The following is a 23,596-nucleotide window of genomic DNA, read 5'->3' as shown; positions in this document are numbered from 1 at the left end:
AGTCATTAAGACAGGCTGGATTAGTCTCCATTGCAATGGAAAGGGACGTTTTCATTGGACTAGCTGGGATAAACCTTGGCTATCTGTGGTAGGCTCCCAGTGTCATTTGTCTGCATACTTCCTCATCGGCCAAATGCCATAGCGCACAGCAGCTTTTTCGATCGTTAGCGTGACTGAGCCAGTGGTGTTCTCTTGCAGCCTAGTGACAGTGGGAGAATACAGGTGTAGACCTGACTTGTACAACCAAGACTCTGGTTCTTCAGGATTTTTTCTGGGTTTCACGGTCTCTGATGCTTGACTGTTTCTCTTAGTTAACTTTATATATTGCACTTCCCTTGGTCTTATTTAGAATAAGAGTTCAAAGCCATCGATGCAGCAGAGAAAGCACAGGCTGTGAGCCAGTCACACCTGAGATTGCATCTAAGTTCTGTTGCTTATTTGCTCGGGGTCCTTGGGCATCTTCCTTAATGTTTCTTCACCTCAGTTTTCCTACCAGTAAAACAATAACATTAACGCCCCCCTTCCTTCCCAGAGTGGGTGTGCCTGGAATGCAAAAGATGCTTTGTAGCAGTGGCTACTGATTATGCATTTGTCTGTTTTGCTACACGAATGGGCTGGGCTGCCTGGAAGCCAGGAATTTCCCAGGATGAGGGACATTTAGTGCTAAAATGGGGAAAGGGGAAAGCAGGGTTTTCCATCATAGGAAAACAATGCTGTGAATTCCAGAGGCCTCTACCTTTGGAATGCTTTGTGATTTAGGGCAGAAAGGCAAATCCAGGGAAATCTGAGCCCTCCTTTACCTCAGTGGTAGGCTTTGCCAGTATTCACACCCTTCTTCTCCCTGAGTGAGCTCCTCAGAAGCTCTCCTGGAACAACAGGACTTGCCAATGTTGGTCGGTACTGGCTAGAGGAAGTAAAAGGTGTTTGATCCCTTAGATAGTGCCCAGGTTTTCCAAAATTCACTTTTTCTACGAAATAGAAGTTTTCACTTTTGTGACAATGGACTTCAGGTGGGCTTCAGGAGTTAAAGCCGTTCCACAACCGTTTGAGACTTTTTGCAGATCTTTCCGAAAGCATTAACACCTTCATAACAGAAGAATTTGCAACCCCCCAAGGAGCGAATACTACTTTTAACAAATTAAGAATTAAAAGAGAAAGAATGGCTTCCTATTGGAGAAGAGCTCAAGATACATCATGGCCACTCTGGAAGAGACACAAAGAAGAACTTCCTTCAAAACAGGTTTGCTTAACTCAGGAATCAATACTTTCCAGAAGTTCTTTGGAAGTCATTGAGAAAGAAGAAGTGTTTTCTTTGCCCAAGATGGTGAAGTTCTGGAAAGAATAGGAATGGAGGAGAAGGTAGGGCTGGGCAGGGCCATAGACAATGCTTCACCAGTTCCCTTAATTTATAGTTTTAATAACCTTTCAATGCCTTTTCCAGCTTAATGGCTTCAAGTGCTGAAAATACCTTTACGTAAACAGCAAGAGTGCTGATACATTAGGTTTTGTTCAAAACCCAAACTCCTCAATATCCCCAGCGATCAGAGACATCATCTTGACAGCAGTGATGGATAAAAGATGAAGCCAGAGAGCGAATTGTGAGAGTCAGCCAGACACTCAGATGTGGGTGCGTGTATCGATGCATCGTCCCCTCTTGCTCTGTCACGAAGTCGTTCCTGCCAACACTCAGTAACAGCATTTGCTGTTTCCCCGAGGGATTTCCTGTGGCACACCAGCAAAAGAACAGGCTTTGGAGTCATGTGTTGGTTCAAACTTGACCTTGGCATTGTCTATCTATGTGACCTTGGGCAAGGTGTTCAACTTCTCTGAGCTTCCTGTACAAAACACCCACATCCTCCGGCTGTGGTAAAGACTAAGTGAGATGCAAAGCAAGACGCAGACCTGGTAGAACACAGTGAGTGTGAATCAAATGCCTTTAAACTCCTAGAGGTTTTATTCTCTGTGCTTTGTTGATCCTCTGAATAGATTCAGCCTTATATGCTTGGACAGCATTTTATGTACTTGTCCTCTATCCCAAGTGAATTATAAGCACTTTGAGGGTGGGACCAGGTACAGGAATCCCACACAACGCTCAGAATGGTGCTGGGCACGTGGCAAATACCCAATAAGTGAATTTTGATTTAACAAACTCTAATCAACCTTGGACCAGTTTGTTAATGATTATGAAATTCTAATGAGATGTAAAAAAGGGAGTTGACCAGCCATAAATAAATGGCTTAATACATTATGGTATATTCCATTAGTGGGTCATTACCTGGAAATTAAAATCATGTTTTTAAAGAATAGTTAACAGAGGTGGCTCATGAGACGATATTATATGAAAGGGGCAGGATACATCATTGTCTATTCTGTATCTTTTCAACATTGTAATGTATATGAGCCAAGAATAAAACTGGACAGATAAGTATCAGAGTATTAGCAATGCTTATATTGGGGTAGTGGAATTACTTTTCTTCTTGTTCCTGTGTGTTCAAATGATCTACAATGAGCATGTATTACTTAATCAGAAACAAACAAACAAACAAACAAACAAAAAACCCTAGTAATTGTTTCTATGGAGAATGGAAAGGTATCCCATTATAAAATGAATTTCTCAAGGATGCTGCCAATCCTGATTTAGGGACATTGATATTGTTGACCTTGTTCCCCTGCGGCCCACCCCACGTAGTATCAGTGCAAGTTGTGTCTTCCTATTGCATTAAATGCTCACCTCGAGGTTAAAAAGAAATGGAGAGAGAAAAAATTTCCTGCAGGGACTGGGCCACTTATTTCTAAATCCCTTGTCAAATGCCCTTGAGATTTCAAGGTCTTAAAGGGGGCCTCCCCACTTTGTTCCATTACCAGGTCAGTGGCAATTCTTGATCTCTGGAAGTCTCCTCGACAACCCCTGAAAATACACAACAAATGGTAGAAAGGTGGATGCCGGGACCCCTCTCCCAGGCCAGAGAACACCTCCAAACACCCGACATGCAGACCGTGTACATGACAGTAAGTCTAATAAAGTGGTTCAGAGAGTCAAGGTGACATGATGTTGTCACTTGTGACCTCCATGACTTTGGGGGAGCTGTTTAACTGCTCTGAGTACCAGCTGCCAAATGGAGGAGGATAACTTTACCTTGCCCACGGGAACAGTGCAAAGATTCAGTGTGATCGTGCTTGCCACGTTCCTAACCTAATCCACAGAGGCTGACCCACTACCACTGAACCAGTGTGGCTTGCTGAAAGGAGCACTGGCTTTGGCCCTGCGAGCCCACTTTAGTACTTACCAGCTATGTGACAAACGGGCTCACCTAACCTGCTTGAACATTAGTCTGCACATCTGTAAAATAGAGCCAATGATGTTGACTTCCGAACGTGGTTTTAAGGAGTAGAGAGCATGGGTGTAATAGATACAGTAGCCTGTGGAAGCCAGCCAGGTGGAGTGGGTGAGATGGGTCAAGTGTGTGTCACGGTGGAGAGCATCCAAGCAGGGTAGCCATGCCTTGACACCAGCCAACTGTCACCATCCAGGCATTCAGAAATGGGAATCTTTGTTAAATTTTTTTGCATTGTTGTTCGATACGATGTTAGGAGCAGCACGAAATTTTAATTCTAAAATCAGTTTTGAAGTGTTGGCAAATAATTAGACATTTCTTCAGGCAACATTGTGTAGGTCACCAGTGGTTGACTAGATTCCCACTTGTTTATTCCTACCCTTTGCCACGGGACTTTGCAGGAGGGAGTGTATATTTCCCCACCCCCACCGATGTGAGGCTTATCCTTGCGACTTGCTTCAGCCAGCGGATGCAGGGTGAGCAGGCGTATGTGTGATTTGGCCTAACTTCTTTTCGCTTTTTCCAGAGTCTGCCAAGAGAGGAGCACGCCCCTCTGTCCCAGAAAGAGATCTGAGGGGCAGACCTGATGGAGAGTTGCCCCAGGTAACCGACACCCCCTTTTTTTCTTTTTTTCTTTTGTTTTTACCTGAAGAACACTCCTTCAATAATCTTGTGCCCCCAAATCCTGATCTCAGGCTCTGCTTCTGGGAATCCCAACCTAAGACACGTGGCCTCCCATAACTTCTCTTTTTCAAATTCGCCTTTCCAGAATTTGCCAAGATGATAAATTAAAATCACCTGGCGCTTAATACACATCCAACAAATGCTGACTTCTTCTCTCATCTTCCTCACTGGTGGAAAACAAAGTGGAAAAACACGAGGAAATTTCTTTTAAGAAAAACGTCCTCAAGTGAATTTTCTGTAGTCTCATACAGCAACTTTTTGGAAAAATGGGCAAGCAAGACATTGATCTTTAAAAATGGAGATAGCAATGCCAACTTTGTGAAGCTTTGGGGATTAGCTGAAATAATATCTGTGGACCTTAAGTAGGGCTGTTTGGTGCAGAATCAACACTTGTGGGGAAGCCACCGCTCCTCCACTTGCCAAGCTGCAACACAGGCCAGTTCTTGCTTTCTCATTGTTGTGTCCACGGCAAGCATGTGCCCAGCACACAGCAGACTCTCACACATCTGCCCAACTGAACCACAGTGAGCAGGGAAAGGAATCAGACTTTACGAAGGATGGCATGGCTGTCACAATTCCACTCCATTTGGACTCTGGGCAATAAATCCAAGCTCAGTACTTATGATCGTGGGCAGATTTCTCCCCCGCCCCGCCCCCCCAACCCCTCGCCAAACGCTCACAAACAGCCAGACTCAGTTGCTTTGGTCGTTAACACAGTTTATTATTGGCACACTTATCAGTAAAGCATACATAAAATACAGCTGTTTTATAACACACGGAGCCACTGTGTCTTTACATGTGTGGAAGAACATATTAATATGCAAATGGAAAAATTAGTTCTCTTATAAAGTTTCACATAAATACACTGGAATTGCCCCCAAAGAAGAATCCCCATAAAAGAACCAGGTGAGGGCTTTACAAAATATTATACAAGAAATATACCATGAAAAGAAACAACAGTCAACTCAGATACAATAAAAAACACAAAAAAGTTTCAGATTTATTAAACTGCCCACAAAATTAATGGATTACATGGCTTGAAAAGATTTGGATCAACAGCAATTTTACAAACGAGTAGGTTCTCGAGGGGCCAGGTGTCTGTCTTTACATAAAAATCTGCCTTGGTGTCTTCGATGACAAAAAGACATTTCTTGTTTCAGCCCTTGGGCTCAACTGAACCAGCTGGGGTTGGAGAACCGACTGACATTAGCTCACCCAATAATTACCCTGCAAGGCCCTCTTAGCTGTTACCCAATGAAAGAAAAGGTGAAGGAAAAAAATAATAATAAGGATACATTTAAATTACTGTCCAAAGGCTGATTTTTTTTCTTTTCTTTTTTTACTGAAACAAGAAACTCTCAGATGCAAGTCAAAAAGCAGAAAATATTTTACAATATTAAAAAGTCATCTGTAGTTAGGGTCGGCATATAACGAGACCCTGAGCACTGAGGGCGTATTGACAATATGGCCTTCGTCGGGGTGGGGTTGGGGGTGGGGTGTAATTAACAAACACGTGGTTAACACCGAGCCCGGAGAAGCGCGAGCTTTCGCTCTTTTCATTAAGATCAGTGCCACTCTCTGTGTTACCTGTGAAGGCCTCCAGGGAAGGGTCAGGGAAGTTTATTGGAACGATCCTCTCAATTCAAAACAGAAAAAAAAGAAAGAACAAAGAAACCCAAACTCAGATCATTGTGGTTTCGAAACAGGTATTTGCGTGGAAGAGTTTTTTTATTTCTCCTCCTTCCTCTCCTGCAAGCAAGGATCTGCAAGCGTGAGCGTGCCCCACGACCTACTGACGGCGGGTGCGGGTGCGGGTGCGGGTGCGGGTGCGGGTCAGTGTCACTGGGGAGCCTGGGGTGGGGCGTTCTCTGATTTGGTCTCTTGAGCGGCGGGGGGTTTACTGCTCCACGGGCTGCTGTTCCCCAGGGCCGGGGGGCTGTTGAAGTCTTCCTCGTCGTCCACGCCGTTGGCCGCGTCATATTGCGTGTTTTCTAATCTAGTGATTAGCCTTTCGTCCTCGTCCCCAAACTCACCTCCCATCAAGGTTGGTTCGCCTACCACCATCACATCCTGTGAACAGCAGCTGACATTATTACAGGGAAACCTTGGGACAGAGAAGCTCAGCTTAAAACACTAGCGGGAGGAGCTGGGGGGTCTAGGACAGACACGCTCGTGTACTGTGCACCGGGGGTCAAGTCTCAAAGTCGGGGGGCGGGGGCGAGACGCATATTGGATTTCTACAGGAAATAAACATTGCCTCCTGACGTGGAACAACCACGCGAGTTTATGTCCTTAGTGCGCAGCCTGACACCGGAGAACGAGCAATGCTAGCAATCTGCAGAAATAAAAAAATGGATTTTTCAAGATTAAAAAAATCCACGCTTTTAACTTGCCGACGTTGGGGACTTTTAGAGAGAGGGCTGTGGAACCTTCTGCTGGGTGCTCTCCACTACCTCCAAAAATCCGCCACTTTTTATGTTAGGGCCTCTGAATGGCTTCAGACTAGCAGCCAACAGGGGGAGGGTGCCATTCTGCAGTATTCACGCAACTCATTCCAAATGGCGTTCTCTCTGTCCCAAGGACGGTATACATTTTAATTGAAGGCAGAATCTCTCTTTTTTCCACTCAGCCAGGCCCTTTTATGCAGCCAATATCCTTGACATTCTGCTACTTAATTATGGTAATTAATTTAGGTAAAGTTTTCGATAAAAACAATGTTCACACTGATTTGACAATTTGCATAGCTAATTAAGTCATTAGCAAAAACCTGCTGATTGCCAACAAGCCCTGAATTTACCATCTGTTATTTCATGGTGCCTGTCACCTATCCCCACACAGGCAACCCTGCCACCAATCTGGGCAGTCAAGAGAACCAGTCTGTCCAGCTGGTGCCATAAAAGGAAGAAGAAGAGCACTAATTATAATTACATTGATGAAGCTGGCAGTCATCAGAAATGGAAGCGTGCAAGAAGAATCCATCTAATCACTCCTTTAAGCACAGATTGTCCTTCCATGCAAACAAGGAAGCCACCTACTGTAGCCGGGAGCATCGTGGAGGCCACAGCTGGAGAGGCCCGGGGCCCGGGGGCAGAAGGGGGCATACACAGGGCACGGCTCCGGCCTCTTTGTTCAGAGGGGGCTGTGTGGGGTTGGTGGGTGACCTGGGCGTGGGACAGGACACCTGTCAGGTGATACTGGGTGATACTTGCTGGGCAGGCTGTGAGCAATAATCTACTCAAAAGTGCGGTGACTCCAGGCGAGTGCCCAAGGCCATCAGCTTCCGCCTCTGCCAACACAAGCAGGGCTGAGCCAGATGCTTTTGGAGACGTAAGGGTGTGTTTCCTGATGCGGAGGCTAATTCGATGAAATGCCTTGGTAACTGCGCGAAAATTTTGTCTTCACTGGGGCAAGAGAGGCTTTCCTGGGACGGTATAGGAGAATACTGCCTTTGGTCAGGAGGCGGTCCATTGGGCCCTCCCGTTTCTTTCTAGAATTATGAAGGTGCCAATTGAACAAAACCCTTACTTGTCGCCTGGTTGATTTTGCAGTGGAGAACCTTGTTTGTTTGTTTGTTTATTTGTTTGATTGACTGACTGACTGGTTCCCCTAGAATTATGGGGAGATAATCAATAGATTTCCAAACTGTGTTTTCTGACTAATCGATCTTGTGATTTGATAAACATGATTTTAAAGAGATATGTCCCACATTAAGTAAATGCCTCAAATATGCACTGGGTAAACTCAGCAAATATAGGGACTGGCAGGACAATCAGAAGTGTGCTTCGAAGAACGTACTGACTATGCAACGAAGAGCCAGACACGACATTGACATGTGGGGAGACTCATGAGGGCTCAAGGTGAGGTACAACACAGACAGAGACTCTGATTGGCAAGAATGCCGACAGGACTGGAGATGGAATGTGGCCTCCAGAGAGGAGGGGACATTATCGGGTTAGCCATATGACCCGTTGGGGGTGTTCTGGACAAAAAAGTGCCACTTGGTTACAGGCAGTTAGGAGACAGTGCTTATGATCAGGAACAAAGGTGGGGGGGGGGGGGAAGAATGGGGCAAGATTGGGCAGAGGATGACACGGGTTCATCTCATTTCATGACTTACGTGCAGCACACGTTGAAAGGGTCGGAAAACACATGCATAAGGTGTCACAGGGCAGGGGAAGGGTGTGGGAAGTGACCACGTGGGTCCGCATTAGTACTGTGAGTCCAAGGTCATCGAGAGAGGCTGGGGCAGTGTGAGGAGGTAAGCGTAATTTGTAAACAGAGGAGAAAAATCAGAAGGCAGCTTAAGCGTGACATTAGAAAAAGTTCTCGACACTCCAGGTGCCTTCATTGCATCAGAAAATAACAGTTATTCAAGAAAAGTACTGTGAAAATAGTGATTTGAGTCACTTCAAATGGGACTGATACAGGCTTGTCATGTTTGGAACAGGCATGGACAGTTGTAAGCATCCTAAATTTCAGAGTGATGCCACATTTGCCTTCCTGATTGTACGAGAAAATCCTTAGCCAGATACATAATCCTGTGTGTACCTGTGCGGATGAGTGACAGATGGCAAGCTATGACAGATGTGTGCCGTGGGCTTCTCATGTGCATAGATACCTGAGGCCGCTTAGGCCGCTATGCACGGGGCTCTACCTGCTTCTTCTAAACCTACAGACTCAAAGAGTGGTTCTCTGCTCGGACAGTCTCACTTGGTTAGCCTCACACAAAACGAACGGAGACATAGTGCACGTTCTGGGCTGCCTCTACCTAGCGGATGTTGGCCCCGTTTTCCCCACCCCCCATCTTTAAAAATCCCCCCAACGTTCAACATGAGTAGTGAGAGTTGCGTTATCCTTCCCGTCTCTGCTATCTCGTGTGTCCCACAGGAGGCAGGGCTGGTCTGTCTGAGGGTAACCCCGGATGCCCTTCGCTCCCCCTGAGGCAGACCTCTGCTCCTCGCCGGAGGCCTGGAGGCGCCACGCCCATTGTCACATCTTCTCACTAATCCCCCGTGCAAGGACCACCAACCTCTGAGGAGGACTGGAAGTGACTCCTTTCAGGGCCCCTCAATGCTTCTCCTTAAATTGGCCAGAAGGGGTCACTGCTGTTGAATGACACAGGTCTCCATCCCTCCCAGGGTTGAGGCTGCAGTTCGGGATCGCTCCTAGCCCCTGCTCATGGAGTGAGAAGCAGAATCCAAGGATTAAACCCTAGTCCTCGCCGGACACGCACGTTTGCTGCCGCGGCAGCCAGGCGGACCACAGCTGTGGTCACGGTGGCACAGAGAACCTGGCCGTGCCTTCGAACGAGGCAGCCCTTGTGCCTGCAGATCGCGTTCTAGTTCAACAGTCAAATCGTGTCGGTAATTCAGTACACAGGGTTAAAAGAGGGGGTCGCTACAAGCCAGACGATGCCTATCGCGGGAGGTCCATTCAGCAAGAGTGCACCCCGAAATGTGCACATTTTCCTAACGTGGCGGTGGCTTTTTCCTGCCCCCCCTTGGCCATCTGTAAGCTTGACTTCATTGAAACATCTTGAATTGCATGGTGCGGGGGTGGTGCTGGCATTCTGCTCTCGCTTTCTAATGGTGCCTTGTTCTCTCGAAGTCCAAGGGGTCTCACTTCATTAAAAGTGGATCTCGACACAGGGATCCTCCACTAAGATGTAGTTGTTGGCTTGGAGGATAGGAGCATAAGGGAGCGGAACAGACTATGTGCCCTTTAAAATAAAATTGAAATGTTTCCGACGAGGCTAGGGATGTCGAAATCTGTGACACACATATTGCTATTCTACACCTGAGGCAGACATCACCAATGGATGGCCCACCAAACCCAAGGCCTCAGAATCCTGCTCAGTGCTGTACCCTGCTGGCTGACACCGGGAGACTGAGCTGGCAGGAGAGACTGAGCTCTTCAGTGACCGACAGGGCCTGGGTTTTTGTTGTGGTTGTTAATCTCGGTATTGCTGATATCTGGTACGGTGTGGGGCACATAGTAGGAGCTCAAAACAACTGCTGAACTGAACTGAATTCTTGCAGTCACTGTGCCTTTAAGGAGCAATGCCACAGTTCCAGAATTCTCTGGAATGCACTTCCATTTGCTAGAGGAAACTAACAAATGTTAGTTTCTAAAACTCCAGGAGTAGATGAATAATGGGCTACTTGTGTGCACTTTGGGGTTGATTTATTTATACCAGGCCATTTTCTCTGTGTATTTTCCAATTTAACCAGAAGTGGGCCTAACTTATTGGTACCTTAATAAAAAGACTCTGGTTTTTTTTTTCTTTGATTTTTTTTTTTTTTTTCTGACTCTTTAGCCAGTTCAGAAAACAGAGGTGAGTCTGGCATTATTTAAAAACTATAATTCCTAGCGGTCTTAAAATTAAAATGGTACCTTCCCCACAGGCTGGCCACTCTCTCCATGACCCTTTCTTTCTAGTGCAGTGATGATGAAAACCATACCCTCTGTCTATGGAAGACAGGAGAAGAGTCTCAGTGGCCCAGGTGATTCTCAGGTACTGATGGGGTTGCTTCTAGCCAAAGAAAACCGACCGATGGAAAGTGGGTAAAAGTGGGTTGGGGCCAGATTTGAAAGACACATTTAGAAGTAAGTGGAGAAACCCCATGAAACAAGAATCCACTCTCACATGGGGAGAGATATGAGGACAACAGACCAAGACAGGGAAGAAGGTGTGAAAGAGAAAAGGTAAAATTGTACTGGTTGAGGGAAGTAATAAGAAATAGAACACATTTCCGAAGACATGGTATCCAAGGGATAGCCATGAAGCACCACGGAAGTATCAGGGTTCAAACGACAGTCAAACGCCTGGAGACAGGGTGATGTGACAAGGGCAGCAGAGAAGGACACCCACAAGTAATCGTGGAGGGGACGAGGGACGAGAAATGTTTAGAGGAGCATGAGAATTTAAAAGCGATAAATGATCTAACACTGGGCTGAGGAATCTGGAGTCAGGAAGGAAGTAGGCAGACAGGACAGAACTTGAAAAAAAAAAAAATGGAGATGAAGAAAGTGCCCACACGGGCAACGCGCTATTTGGGGACACCCGTCAGCTGTCAGCCTCGGAGTTCAAAGAAGCCCCCTTCTAAGCGGCCCATTTCCTTTGTCAAGACCCAGAAATGAAAGAAAGGGTCAAGAGGTCAGGAGAGTTGAGACCAAACCAAGGGTGGACCCTCCCCCTGAGGTAATGAAATGGGTCAAGTGGCATCCACTGAGCTGCGATTTTAGTGGCCAAGAGTTAATTACCTGAGTCTCAAAATGAGAAGGGCACCCATGTTGGGAAGGCCCAGTCAAATTACAACATGGAGCCTGAACGCCGGAAGCTAGTTTCCAGGGGAGCACAGGGGTCCCCGGGGATCTTGCCGAGGGCCCCTTCTCTGCCACCAGGCATGGCGCTAAGTGATATTTTAATTAAGCCTCACGTGACACATCTCCTGTCTGTGCCTCTGACGGCTCTGTAATTCAGGTCCCTGTGCAGCGCAGACGCTTAATATTCCTTCCTAATTCCCAGTTTGCAGGGGAAGGTTTCCATGGTAGAGCTCCTCCCGCCCACCCTCCCCCTGCCCTTGCCTGGCCCTCCCCCGCCCCCAACCCAGAAGGCAGGAGCGGCTAACGGGGACTTTCCCTGGGCCCCCAGCAGGCGGAGGACAGGCCGAGGCGGGATTTCGGGCCTAAGAGGAAAGCGAGACTTACAGGTACCTGACTGGACAGACTCAGGTTAGCGGCTGGCGTCTTCTTCTTGCTGCCGGTGCTGTTGGCGGTGTTCCCGGCGCTGCTGTTGGACGTGCTGCTGGTGGAGTTTTTTCTTTTTCTCCGCTTCGTGGTCGGCTGCCGTGTGGGTTCTGCTGCAATACGGACAATGGATGGAGGGTCAGATCTGGGGCAACCGTCACCATACCGTCCCCCCAAGGAAGCTGTGCTTGTAAATGACAAAGAGCACACTCTACATTGTTGCCGTTTCTTTTAGCTTCACGCTAAGTGAAGGGAGGAAGCCGTGGCTTTATCCTTTTAGCACCAAATGGGTGCAACTCTTTTCTTTGGTCTCTAGATCAAATGATTTGTGCTTCACTGTTCTCTCTACCGTTAGACACGTGCCTGCAGTCTAGTAAATGTATTTTAGGGGCGAGCCGCAAATACCACCGTTAAGAGTCGCGTGAAACATATTATCACCATTACAGAATTTGAGAAAACCCTTTTCTCTGGACTGTTGGCTCTTTAGGGGGAAAGGAGGGCTCTGCGTTCCTCCGGGGGGCCTCCGAGGAATGAGAGAAAGGGTGAAAACGAGTTAAGGTGGTAGACCAGCATCTCCCAGTCGGCACCTGGTTGCAGGCCAGCGCAGACCTTGAGATGCTCAGGTACAGAAAAGAGGAAGCATGAGTCCTATCAGCTGAGAGTGTCACACGTAGGATCCCTAGCTCAGTACAGTTCTCAGGTCGCATGGTTTGGACCCCGGTGTTTAAAGAATGCTGCTCATTTCAAAGTTGCTCGGGGGAGAAGGTCGAAGTGTGCTAGGGCCAGCATCTGCACGAAGGGAAACTAGATCTTTGCATCCAAGTCCCGCTTAGAAACAGAGGAAAATATTGCGGACCGACAGCTGAACAACGTCTTAGTGGAAGCAGAGGGACGTGTGGTGATGTGGGGCCGGAGGATGTTATTTGTTTACCTATTAGGTGGTGTGAGAAGTACACAATGTTTTCATGCTCGTAATGGTTTCATCTGTTTCATGTGTTTTATGTCACGACTATTGTATGTTCCTGGCGACTCTGTTAATTCGGTTCTATTCTGATCTTTGTTTTGTAAATGAGAAATCTGCGGAAACTTTTTCCAGGCATTTACTAAGTTGGAAACGTCACGTAAAAGCATCCTTTTTGCTAACCCTCTTTTGAACCAGCGCTGATGGAGAGAAGGTGAGCCAGGGACCCAGCGAGAGAGCCTTGTAGCATTTTCTTAAAACATTTATGCGCTTCTGATGGGCAGTGGGGAGGATTGCCTTTAAGGCTCATTTCAAAGGGCACTTAGTCCACCAAATCCCCCCTAACATTTGAGGAAGAAGAGGATTGTGTTCCTATTTATATACCAATTCTTCTTTTGTAAATATTTTGTCTCTTATGTGCAAAGATTTTCTTTTTTCTTTTTTTTTTTTTGTAAACATGATTAATTTTTTTAAGTTTATTTATTTTGAGAGAGCACAAGTGAGTGTATGTGTGCAAGCAGGGGAGGGGCAGAAGGGGGGGGTTGGAGAGAGAGAATCTCAAGCAGAATCTGCACTGTCAGCACAGAGCCTGACACGGGGCTCGATCTCATGAACTGTGAGATTATGACTTGAGCCAGAATCCGGAGGGAGTCGCATGCTTAACCTACTGAGCCCCCCAGGTGCCCCAAAGATCTTCATCAAAGGTCCTAACATGTCTATCTGTAGAGAGTTATGGGTGCTGCTCCTAAAAGTTGTGGAAACAGGAAATAGAATTTTTCCAGCTCATGATGCTGGAAAAGAGCTGAGTGACACATTCAAAGTCAATCAAATACTTAGTTCCCCTGACAAATAGCTTCTTCCATTACCTCAAGAATTAAAACTACTTTTTTTTTTTTTTTTTTTTTTTTTTTTTTTTTGGTATCTGTATTCCTTCATGAAATTTGGGGGAAATATACCGAAACTGTGTGCTCTGGATTATTCCCATTGGCAGCAGGTAGCTGAGGTAAGAGAGTCGTGAACTCTGGAGACATAAAAACCTATTGTGACACAGGCCTCCTTCACTGATGAGCTATGAGACTGACCTTGGCAAATTACTACTTTAAATTTCAGGCCCTCAGGGCGCCTGGGTGGCTCAGTCTGTTGAGCCACGGACTTCTTCTGCTCAGGTCATGATCTCACTACTCTTGGGATCTCACTGCTCATGGGCTGACAGCTCAGAGCCTGGAGCCTGCTTCGCATTCTGTGTCTCCCTCTCTCTCTGCCCCTCCCCCCTCGTGCTCTGTCTCTCTCTCTCTCTCTCTCTCAAAAATAAACATTAAAAAAAATAAATTTCAGGCCCTGTATATTTAAATAGGAAATAATAAGTACCTCATAAGGTTATAATGAGGATTCGGCAAAAGAATGGAAGGTCCGTGAGGGCTGGGATTTCTGTTTCATTCAGGGCTGTACCTCTAGTGACTAGAACAGTGCCTGGCACCTAGGAGGGGCTCAATAAATAACTATTGAATGAATGTTTTAATTAATAAGTAATATATAAATTATATATGCATATGAAGGAAAATACAGGTTCTCAAAGCATTTATTGAGTGAACTATTTTTTCTCATAAAGCCCTATTGATATTGAAAGAGAATATAATTTAAGCACATTTAATGTGTTTGAAAAATAATGCTCTAAATGTCTAAAATTCCTCTAAGAGGGGGATGTAACTATTCTATGTAAAATAATGCCCATTTTCTCAGATGTCTAAATATGTACTTGGCTAAGTCTATCTTCATTTTATATAAAATGCCTCGCCAATTACCAGTGGAAGGTGACCATTATATTTTGTGATTCAGAAAGCTATGTGCTTCGTGTTAATAATTACTCTTTATAAAAATAATTTTTAGCGAATGGATACGTTTTGCTTTTATGATCAATGAGGCTCGACACACGCCTGGGAGTAAAAATGTATTAGATAGAATGACAATTAATGATAACTGGAAGCAGTAATTTCAGAACCTCAGCAGGAGACTATAGTATCTAAACTGCCTTCTAAGGAAGTGAGGAAAATGGAATCTTTTATGTATTCTCTTCATGATCAGAGTACCCTTTGATATTAGATCTATCTTTAAAAATGAACCAATTTATTTATTTTTTTCTTTCTTTCCTTTTGCCCTTCCATCCTCCCTTCCTCCCTTTCGTTCCTATAATTTCTATGATTCTTAAGCAAACAAACAAACAAAAAACCAAGCAAAATAACAACAGACTGTGAGAAGCCATCAGTCTTGTCCAGTGGAACAAAGACTAGACTGGGAGACAGGAAACCCTGGTTCTGATTTCAGCTTTGCCAGTGACCTTGGTAACATTGAATAAATCAGTTGACTTTTGTGGGTCTCAGGTCCCAAGTGAGATTGCAGATGACTCCTAAGGATGTTTTTATTTTACACATTAGATGTCCCCCAGTCTAAATGTCCATAACGAGCTACTTTTCCTTCTCACATCATCTTATCCCCAAAAGAGGCCTCCCTCAGAAGACGCATTTTTAGAATGGGAGGGAAGAACGAGGTCGTACCTGGTGGTGCTACCATTCGCTGCCACTTCTGAAACAAGCAGGTCTTCAGGCAGTCTCGTGGACTGAGGTTGTAGGTTTTATGTCTCGACATCAGCTCCTGCATTGGCTCCAGTATTACACACAACTGCAAAGAAGTTCAAAGACGTTGGCGTTTCGCTACTTGATGATATTATTTGCAGTAAGTAATGTCAACAGCTGCAAACAATTAGAAAGCTGAAAGGTACTTCTCTTTTTCTCCTGCTTTTGATTTTCTCTGTGCAAGTTTGGAGGAAAAGAAATACTACCAATACCTGATAATGCCCACTTCATTTACTATTATTTATACTACCATATTATAGCTGAATGTGATTTATACCCGCACACACGCACGCGTGTGCATATCCAAGGACACATTCCGTACAAACTCTTGGGTGGATGTATGTAGCTCTATTCTGAATTCAAATGATCCTTTCTGGTTAAAGAAAAAAAAGCTCTCTTCCGTGGAGCACAGCAGGCTCTGATTTCTCCTCTGGTTTCTGCTGTTGTTCCTGTTTGTATAACCACACACTGTGAGTTACAATGCTAGTTTATGTAGATTACGTGGCAGTGAAAGCCATCTTTTAAACTCTGGAGAACAGAGTGGCGACTGCAAGTACTTTTTTGATCCTCATTCTTATCAAGGCCCGTGATGAACACTATTTTATTTTTATCCATGTGCTCGTTTGTATTTTACACATGATGATAATGTCAGTAACATATGCCCACATTAGTTCAGCGTGGGGGCTTTTTCTGTGGCGCTGCACACTGTTGCTTTCTTCCCTCCTTCGGTTAGATTTTTCAGATTTACTTCGGTCCAAGACATCTGATGACAAAGATTCATGAATGAAACGAGAACGGAAATCCATTTAGGATTGCCTTGAACTTTTCTGAATTCCTTCTCCCGTCGGAAGCTCACCAGAATACTGCCACATGGAGAGTGCCGTATCGAAGAAGACAAAGACCACAACCTGGAATGATGCATCCAGTACTGTTGCAATTACAACCACACAGATATTGGCAATGCACCCTCCCATGTGGAAAAACACTAGTTCATTATGAAAGGCAGATGTGCAATCTCCTCCTTCCTCGGCCCATCGCTCCGACTACCCACTTCCCTTCTGTCATTACTCAGCAGACACGTTGGCTTTTATCCACTGGTTTCCCTCTCACCTGGAATTCTCCCCTCCCCTCTTCTTGGCCAATAATGCCCACTCGTCCTTGCGACAAGGTCACTGCTCCTGTTACACCTTTGCCTTCATCTCTAGGTTTTGCATCTCCCTACGCAGGCTGAATTGGGTGCCTCTCTGTGGTTCTCTCCATGCACCCAGCCCTTTCTGCTTCACGAATGTACTCATCCATGCTTTGCAACTATCTGCTTCTAGTCTTTCTTCCACTTGACCTTGAACTCTTTGAATGCTGAGACTGTGCCTTTTATCTCTGTCCCTAGGTTTGGCTCAAGTGAATGGATGCATTTAAGGTGTCTTTAGAAAGACCGGAGGATTTTTTCCATGCCAATGTTCCTGAAAGTATGGTCTAGGTAACACTTCCATCGGAACCAAATGAGTTGATAATTAAAAATGCAGGCTTCTAGGGGCACCTACGTGGCTTAAGTCAGTTAAATGTCTGACTTCCGCTCAGGTCACGATCTCGAGGTTTGTGGGTTTGAGCCCTGCGTGGGGCTCTGTGCTGACAGCTCAGAGCCTGGAGCCTGCTTCGGATTCTGTGTCTCCCTCCCTCTCCCTTTCTTCCCCTTCCCCATTTGTGCTCTGTCTCTCTCTCTCTATCAAAAATAAATAAACATTAAGGGGCGCCTGGGTGGCACAGTCGGTTAAGCGTCCGACTTCAGCCAGGTCACGATCTCGCGGTCTGTGAGTTCGAGCCCCGCGTCAGGCTCTGGGCTGATGGCTCAGAGCCTGGAGCCTGTTTCCGATTCTGTGTCTCCCTCTCTCTCTGCCCCTCCCCCGTTCATGCTCTGTCTCTCTCTGTCCCAAAAATAAACGTTGAAAAAAAAAATTTTTTTTTAAATAAAAAAAAATAAATAAAGATTAAAAAAAGGCAGATTTCCAGGTTTTTCCCCTTCTGTTTCACTGGGTCTGGAGCTGGGGTCCTGAATCTGCCTTTTGGAAAAGCATGCCCCTGTCATATTCTGATACATACTCCCGAAGTCTGCTGCCCTACATATGTGCTAGGCTTTAGAAAAGATACATATAAACAGCAAGACAATATATATATATATAAAAAATAAATAAATAAATAAACAGCAAGACATGTGCAAATTCCCTGTGGTTTCCAGCTTGAATTCCACTCTCTTCTCACTTAACCCCACTTGCCCACGCTGCTCCTCTCTTCTCAAGCCTAAGCATGATAATCAAGATTACCTTCATCTAGAAAACATCGTCTGCTCTTTTTACCTAACAATGATCTAAACTTGACCCAAACCGCTAACTCCGTTGAAAGGACAACTGTAATCTCTTTCCCATTGCAGTTTCTCAGGAAGAAGAGAGGAAGACTTCAAAGCCTAAATGACATGTGTCAGCCAAAGAGACAAAGCCACTCAACCCTAGTGGATCAGGCTGTCAAGTAATGAGATCTGGATGCGTGATGGTACATCTTCAATCTTGTCTATCTTCTTGCTTATTTGGAGTCCTCCCTGAAACGTAAAGTGTTAGTGAGGAAGACCCCATGAAAGAGGGGAGATTCCTGTGCAATGAGCTCCACATTCCCACACCGTGAAGACTCGATGTGGACATTACTCCATTAAGAATTCCTCACTGGAAGGGGCGCCTGGGTGGCGCAGTTGGTTGAGCGTCCAACTTCAGCCAGGTCGCGATCTCGCGGTCCGTGAGTTCGAGCCCCGCGTCAGGCTCTGGGCTGATGGCTCGGAGCCTGGAGCCTGTTTCCGATTCTGTGTCTCCCCTTCTCTCTGCCCCTCCCCGTTCATGCTCTGTCTCTCTCTGTCCCAAAATAAATAAAAACGTTGAAAAAAAAAATTAAAAAAAAAAAAAAAGAATTCCTCGCTGGAAATCAAAGTACGTGCAAGCCATAGACGGCCGCGGGTCTCCCCCAATGGCTGATGTTCAGCAGACCAGAGTAAAGGATTCCATGGTCATCTCTACAAACAGAGATAAGGGCGGATTATCCATCAAAGGAGGACCACTGCGAGATGCAGACAGGGTCGGAAGATGTTTGCATCTATTACTAAGCTAGGTGAGTGAGAAAGGAAAAGCTTTCAGGGAAGTTCTAAGGGCTGGGAAAACATTTTTTTAATTAAAAAACCCCACAACGTTAAGTTTTCAGGCCGTTTCCTTTTGGCCCGTTCCCCGTTCTTGAGAAATGGCGAGAGGTCTAGGTATGGATTTTAATTCCGCACTAGGTATGCACCCTTGGGGGAGTCCCTGAAGAGTGCCGGGGCTCCGTCTCACCTGCAAAACAATACCCATCTTGTGTGTTGTTGTGAGAATTTGAGGTAATATGTCTGACACATCAGAGGTCAACAAACAGTAGATATTACAATTACGTGTTAACAAGTACAGCACAGACAGTCAAACAGATGACATTTCTATTACTTTACATCCACAAGCATTTACTGCGCTTTCTTCTAAGTGTCAGGCACTCTTGCTTTGGCGCTGGGGACATAATGAGGATAATAGGATCTCTGCCCTCAGGGAGGCTTCAGCCCCCTTTGGAATGATTTCAGGAAACTCCTCGAGTTTCCACGTCAGGCATCTCCAGGAATCACATCTCCGTGAAGCAAGTATTTTCGTTACATGACAAGTCAGATGGCCAAAGTGACCTTTGTGGACCCAGAGGGGCCCTGGGCAGGATACATGCTGGCACACAGGAGAGTTGCCTTTATCCTGAGAACCTGGGAGCTCATCATCTACTTCTTTTTGTGGTGCCTTCCTTTCTTTTCCTCTCTGGGCTTTGGGGAAGCACTTTTTTTTCAGGTGCTAATCCTCAGGATTGATCCCTCCCCCTTTAATGTAAAAATACTTTCCCATCTCGGCAACCCACCCCAAAGGAATTCCTATCTCTGAATACTAATCAGGAATCCCCGAAGCCATGTTTTTGCCTTCCAGGGGAGGGTTCCCAGGCTGGAGAGGCAGCCTTCCCCTGGATTCCTGTGTGCAAACAAGCGAGCCTGCTGTGGAGGTGCGCTGGCTTTGCTGGGCTGCATGCTGTAGGTGGCGGAACTAACTCAGACAAGAGCCTGCCTTCTCACGCAGCAAGCCAGTGCCTTCGGGCCACAGCCAAGGCCTGGGGCGTTATGAAACGAGATCAGGAAGACAGCTGGGGGAGCGGGTTCCCGCAGCCACTGGCCAGTTCCTTCTGGAGCCAAGATTCCCGCTGTCCCTGGGGTCTTGGACCCCCCTGAGAAGCTGGTGCAGGCTAGGCAGCCTGCCTCTTGAATTTTGTACAAAATATCTGGAGGTTTATGAACCCTCTTATACTCCCAACCATAGACTCTAGGGAAAGAGTTCCCTGTGTGTCATAAGTGTAAACCAGGCTACGGTACACGTGCCTTTTGCTCCACCCCACGCACGCACACGCGCGCACACACATACACACACATGAGTCAACTGCATGTTAATGGAGCTAAGCATAGTAACAGAGTCCTTTGATTTAGAGGCACAATTTCATATGCAAACTTGGACCTGCTGCAAAGGTCTTAGTGGTTGGGTCCCTTTGCCTGAAGAGGAAGGTCCCAGACAGCATTTCTGCAACTTCTGTAGCACCTTGCGTGCAGGACTCTCATTTAGTTTGGTTTCCTCCAGTGGTGGTGTTTGGGGGGGGGGGTACCAGGAGGAATTCTAGAACACTGTGGAAGGGGGCAGGAGTCAGCAAGGCTTGAGATCTCATTTTGAGTACGAAGACCCTGAACATTCAGCCCCCGCCAGGTCCAGCTAGGATCCCAAAGAAAGCTATCGCCCACCCCAGCAAAGCTGCAAGGACACCTTTTTGCAGATTTAGTGAGAATTTTAAGCTAGGCTTGATCTCCTTATGCTTCTGACTTCATGTTCTGGGATTTTGGCCCCAGCACTGACCCTTGGGTATGGAATCAATGCCTGTAGCTACAACAGTGACTTGCTGGGTGAGTAAAAGGATAGATGGATGAAAGGATGGATAGATGGGTGGATGGATGGATGCGTGGATGGATAATAAACAGCTTGGCCAGATTTATAGCAAGGAGTCATTTGCTAATAGCAGACAAATCAGGCATCGTCCCGGGGGCTTAGAGGTGATGAATTTGTCCATTTGATAAACAACCAATTGCCTCCTCTATACAGAAGGCTTTGCACAAATGCACATGCATGTACTCAATTACTACATGTCCAGACCAGGTAGGAAGATCTCAGCTAGTCCTGGGACTGGTCACAGTAACAAAGGGCCGAGCAAATGTAGACAGTATTGTGTTTTGCTTTGTTTTCATCAGACGGTTCTCCCGGAGACATTTGATTCTCCTTGTTCTTCTTGTTCAACTCCCTGCCCAAAGCCAGTCCCAGAAATAGGTGATGCTCGTCAGAGGCGGCTCTGGCGAGGAGAAAGCTAACGCCCTGGGGCTGGCAGTTGGCTAACTCCCAAACCTAGGTCCCGTCTACTGCCAACATTCTGATCCACTCTTTTCTGGATGATGGATGACATCCTCTGAGCCTGAGCCACGTAGTCTTGGTATATAGGTTTGCCCAAGGTTACTCTTTCAATGCCAGCTCAGGCCTTTCTTCATGTTGTGAAGACCTCCCCTCATTCCCACCTAGAAGACCTAGAAGACCACCTAGAAGACCTCCCCTCATTCCCAGTCCTTTTAACCAGAGGTTGGCAAGCTACAGTCTGTAGGCGGAATATGGCCATGCTTACGCAACGTTGGTAGCTGCTTTTGTGAAGTGACACCAGAATTGAATCGTTGTGACAGCATTCATATAGTCCGCAAACCTGAAAATATTTACTCTCTGGCCTTTCACAGAAAGATTGCTGACCTCTCTTCTAAACCGGTGCTGCTCAAAGTAGGTGGTCTACAAACTCTTTGTTGTGTTTCCGTGACAGGATAAGCAGCTTGAGGCACAGTGTAATTCAGTTCACTGCCTCCTTCACTGAGAAAATCTTATGTCAAAAAAAAAAAAAAAAAAAAAAAAGATGAACTAAACAATGTGTTCAACAATGCAGTTGATTTATATTCCAGAGCAAGCTTCCTTGAGTTTACAGTCTGGTCCTGGCCTGAAAACCACATTTGAGTCATACCAATATGACCATTAATGTCCTCCAAGGTCCAGCTCAAAGCCCACATCTGTCTTTGACCATCCCCGCCCACAAGGGACTTCTGCTTCTATAGCACTTATTACGAATCTAGGTACGTCCTCGTGTTTATATTTGCATTGGGAATATTCCTTTCTTGTGGACTTGTTTCATCTGCTTATCTATATAGCAAGCCATATTTCACTTTTCTCTCCCTTCTATTTAACACAGTATTAGGCATACTCAAATATTTGCTGAGTCGTAACTTAATAATCACGGTGGAGTATCTAACCTATGCCTGTCCCTGGAGTACGTACCTGACGTATATTAGATCATTAACCCTCACCAGCTACTGGCCCACTTTCACAGGTGAGGAAACTCAGACTCAAAGCCATTAAGTCACCTAGAGCTGATAGTAAAGAGTGTGATTCCTATAACGTACCCAAGGTTTTACAGCTATTCGAAGGGCAGAGAAGAGGTTCCTGGTCAAGTCTGCCTGATTCCAATGATGTGTTCTTAACAACAAACTGTTCTGTTGTCTACCTTTCTACATATGAGTGGCTTAAATCGCTACTAAGATACCAAGTTCAAAGGCTCTCTCATTGTGAGGTGCCTGGGTGGCTCAGTCAGTTCAGCGGCTGGCTCTTATGTGCAGGTCAGGTCATGATCATGCAGTTTGTGAGGTCAAGCTCTGTGATGACAGTGTGGAGCCTGCTCGGTATTTTCTCTCTCTCTTCCTCTCTCTCTGCCCCACTTGTGCATGCTCTCTCTCTCTCTCTCTCTCTCAAAATAAGTAAATAAACTTAAGAAAAGTCCTCTTCCTTAAAACTTGCGTGCGCGCATGCATACACACACACACACACACACACACACACACAGGCTCTCATTGCCTTTATATGGCTCCCTGTACACGGTATTGACCTCTATACAGAGAGGTAGGTCATACACGAGGGGTGCAGGCTTTGGAACCAGATTCATGTGGGTTCAAACCCCCAAGTGTGCCGTTTACTACTATGTTCTGGGCCAAGAATTTAGCCTCTTTGAATCTGTTACCTCATCTGTAAAATGGGGATAATGATACTTATCTTTGACAGTTTGAAATAAGGTATTTAAATATCTAATGCAAAGGCTGGCACAAGGCCAGTACTCAAAGGATGGAAATTGGTATTAGGATAAATACCAGTGGCATCAATGGCTCCTCTGAGCCAGATCAACGTGTGATGTGATTGGTTAGCTGCTGGGGAGTAAATCATTTGGTCTCCTTGAGACTTAGGGGGTCACTAGATATAATATTCCAAGGGGTGTTAATTACAATTACATTGCATTTTAGCGGCTGATGTCTCTGATAAAAACCCATTTTTAGAATTCAGTGATAAATACAAAATGTTCGAATCCACAAACCAGAGTTTTTTTTTTGCCCCTGCTTCCCCTCCTCCAGTAACTTGCTCCTCTGGCTAAATTTGAATTAAAAAGATATCAGAGTGTGGGGTGATTAAGAAACAAACTCTTATCTAAGGTGAAGGAGTATCTCTTAATTAAGAGACATATCACAGAAAGATATTTTACATTAAAACAATAGAAAGATACAGAGAATCTAAAAGAAAAACAAAACGAAACAAAAAAAAAAAACCAAAGCAAAATAAACAGATAATCACACCTAGAAGCAGATAAGAATGAGTAACAGACATCCACATGAGTAAAACCCACTGTGCCTCAGAGGATGAAAAACAAGAGAGAAGGAAATGCTTTCCCTTAGAAGCTAGGCAATTCTAAAACATCAGATTATGATTTGGGTTTATTTCCTGATAGGATTAAAGGTAGATTGGTTGTCAAATTCAAAACATTCTCTCTCTCTCTTTTTTTATCTGAAGATTCAACCAGGGGAGCCTTTGCCTTTTCTCAACTGTTTTGCAAATTGATTGCGGGGAAAGTTATCACATCCAGCCCTGGAGAAGGCAGCCTCTTCTGCTCTGGGAGAGGAGGTGGGTGGTGGCCCGGGGGAGGTGACTTTCCCCAGCAGCAGCTGCCACCTCAGGAGCCATCCTCCTTCCAGAGCAAGCAGGCCA

The 23,596-nt window shown here is 45.7% G+C and overlaps 1 protein-coding gene across 7 annotated transcripts in view; it reads right to left on the bottom strand.

Moving 5' to 3' along the window:
• Nucleotides 1-4,718: 4,718 nt before the first annotated feature.
• LDB2 (LIM domain binding 2) overlaps nucleotides 4,719-23,596 on the bottom strand; it is a 383,161-nt gene continuing 364,283 nt past the window's right edge. The window contains exons 6-9 of one of the 7 annotated variants that reach the window (XM_030314157.2): nucleotides 15,282-15,405; nucleotides 11,730-11,881; nucleotides 9,049-9,191; nucleotides 4,719-6,089 (exon numbers count right to left, since the gene is read on the bottom strand). In XM_030314157.2, the coding sequence (XP_030170017.1) occupies nucleotides 9,087-9,191; nucleotides 11,730-11,881; nucleotides 15,282-15,405 (381 nt within the window). In that variant the 3' untranslated portion in view covers nucleotides 4,719-6,089; nucleotides 9,049-9,086. The remainder of the gene's footprint in view (nucleotides 6,090-9,048; nucleotides 9,192-11,729; nucleotides 11,882-15,281; nucleotides 15,406-23,596) is intronic. The other 6 variants (XM_030314159.1, XM_030314158.1, XM_030314152.1 and 3 more) reach the window with 6 other exon arrangements.

The sequence above is a fragment of the Lynx canadensis genome, chromosome B1 (assembly GCF_007474595.2).
Source record: "Lynx canadensis isolate LIC74 chromosome B1, mLynCan4.pri.v2, whole genome shotgun sequence".
NCBI lineage: Eukaryota > Metazoa > Chordata > Mammalia > Carnivora > Felidae > Lynx > Lynx canadensis.
The sequence above is the reverse complement of the archived record's forward strand: the minus strand, read 5'-3'. Positions and strand labels throughout refer to the sequence as shown.